This window comes from Crocuta crocuta, unplaced genomic scaffold (genome assembly GCF_008692635.1).
Source record: "Crocuta crocuta isolate KB4526 unplaced genomic scaffold, BGI_CrCroc_1.0 scaffold224, whole genome shotgun sequence".
In the NCBI taxonomy this organism is placed as follows: domain Eukaryota; kingdom Metazoa; phylum Chordata; class Mammalia; order Carnivora; family Hyaenidae; genus Crocuta; species Crocuta crocuta.
In genome coordinates, this window is record NW_027529545.1 from 293,475 (window position 1) to 294,371 (window position 897).

The following is an 897-nucleotide window of genomic DNA, read 5'->3' on the forward strand; positions in this document are numbered from 1 at the left end:
CTCTACGCCATGGTGGGAGCAGCCGCCTGCCTAGGTACAGCCCCGGGGGGCGGGGGGCGGGCTGGACAGAGCGCAAGGGCGGCTGAGGCTCGGGCACCGGCGACAAGGAAGGCAGGGACTCGAGTGTTGGCGTTGTCAGGCCAGGCAGGCTCGTGCTGCTGCCCCGGGGCAAGCCCGAAGTCCCCGCGGCTTGGCGCACCAAGGCTTATCTCCTTCATGATGTGCGCTCGGCCCTCATTCGAGGAGCCCACGTTTGGGAATTTCCCACTTGCTCGCATTTGTGACCCCCTAGGTCACTACTTGGGGTGCGTTTGCTGTCGTCCTGAGACATGCACAGAGCGGTGGCAAGTGTCTTGTGTGGCATGTGCGGTCCCAGCTCTGGGTGGACAAGGATAAGGCCCGCCTTCTGGTCTCAGCTTGACTACCAGGCGCAAGTATCTCTCAGTGGTCTAGTCAGTGCCATGTTTTGGCGCCTTTGTGCTTCTGGTTCATGGTTTTGCTGCTTCAGCTGCCCTCCGACCACAGGGCTGAGGCGCTGTCCGGTGATGCCAAGCATTTTCTTATGGAGAAAATGGGTGTGCGGAGAGCTCTCTTCGGGCCTGAGGTACAGCGCTCCTGGCTGTGAGTTCAATGTTAACAACGAGTCATCCACATGTCCTAAATGTGCGGTCTTTCAACAGAAATACACATAAAATCAGGTTCGGTATTGATCGGTTGACAATTGGTTGTGCCTGGAAACTCACAGAGACCTGACCTTATGTTTCCTGTCGGGCACTGATTCAGTGTTTCCTTGTTCAGTGTTTGTGATGACTTTATAGACACAACAGCCACAAGCAGTGACAATCAACTGTGTGTGCACGTGTGTGTGTGTGTGTGTGTGTGTGTGTGTGTGAGTGT

At 56.2% G+C, this 897-nt stretch overlaps 1 protein-coding gene across 1 annotated transcript in view; it reads left to right on the plus strand.

Moving 5' to 3' along the window:
• The window catches only part of CLCN4 (chloride voltage-gated channel 4), a 35,644-nt gene that overhangs the window by 18,298 nt on the left and 16,449 nt on the right, over nt 1–897 (plus strand). Inside the window, exon 8 of the mRNA XM_077761393.1 lies at nt 1–34. Within this exon, the coding sequence (XP_077617519.1) occupies nt 1–34 (34 nt within the window). The remainder of the gene's footprint in view (nt 35–897) is intronic.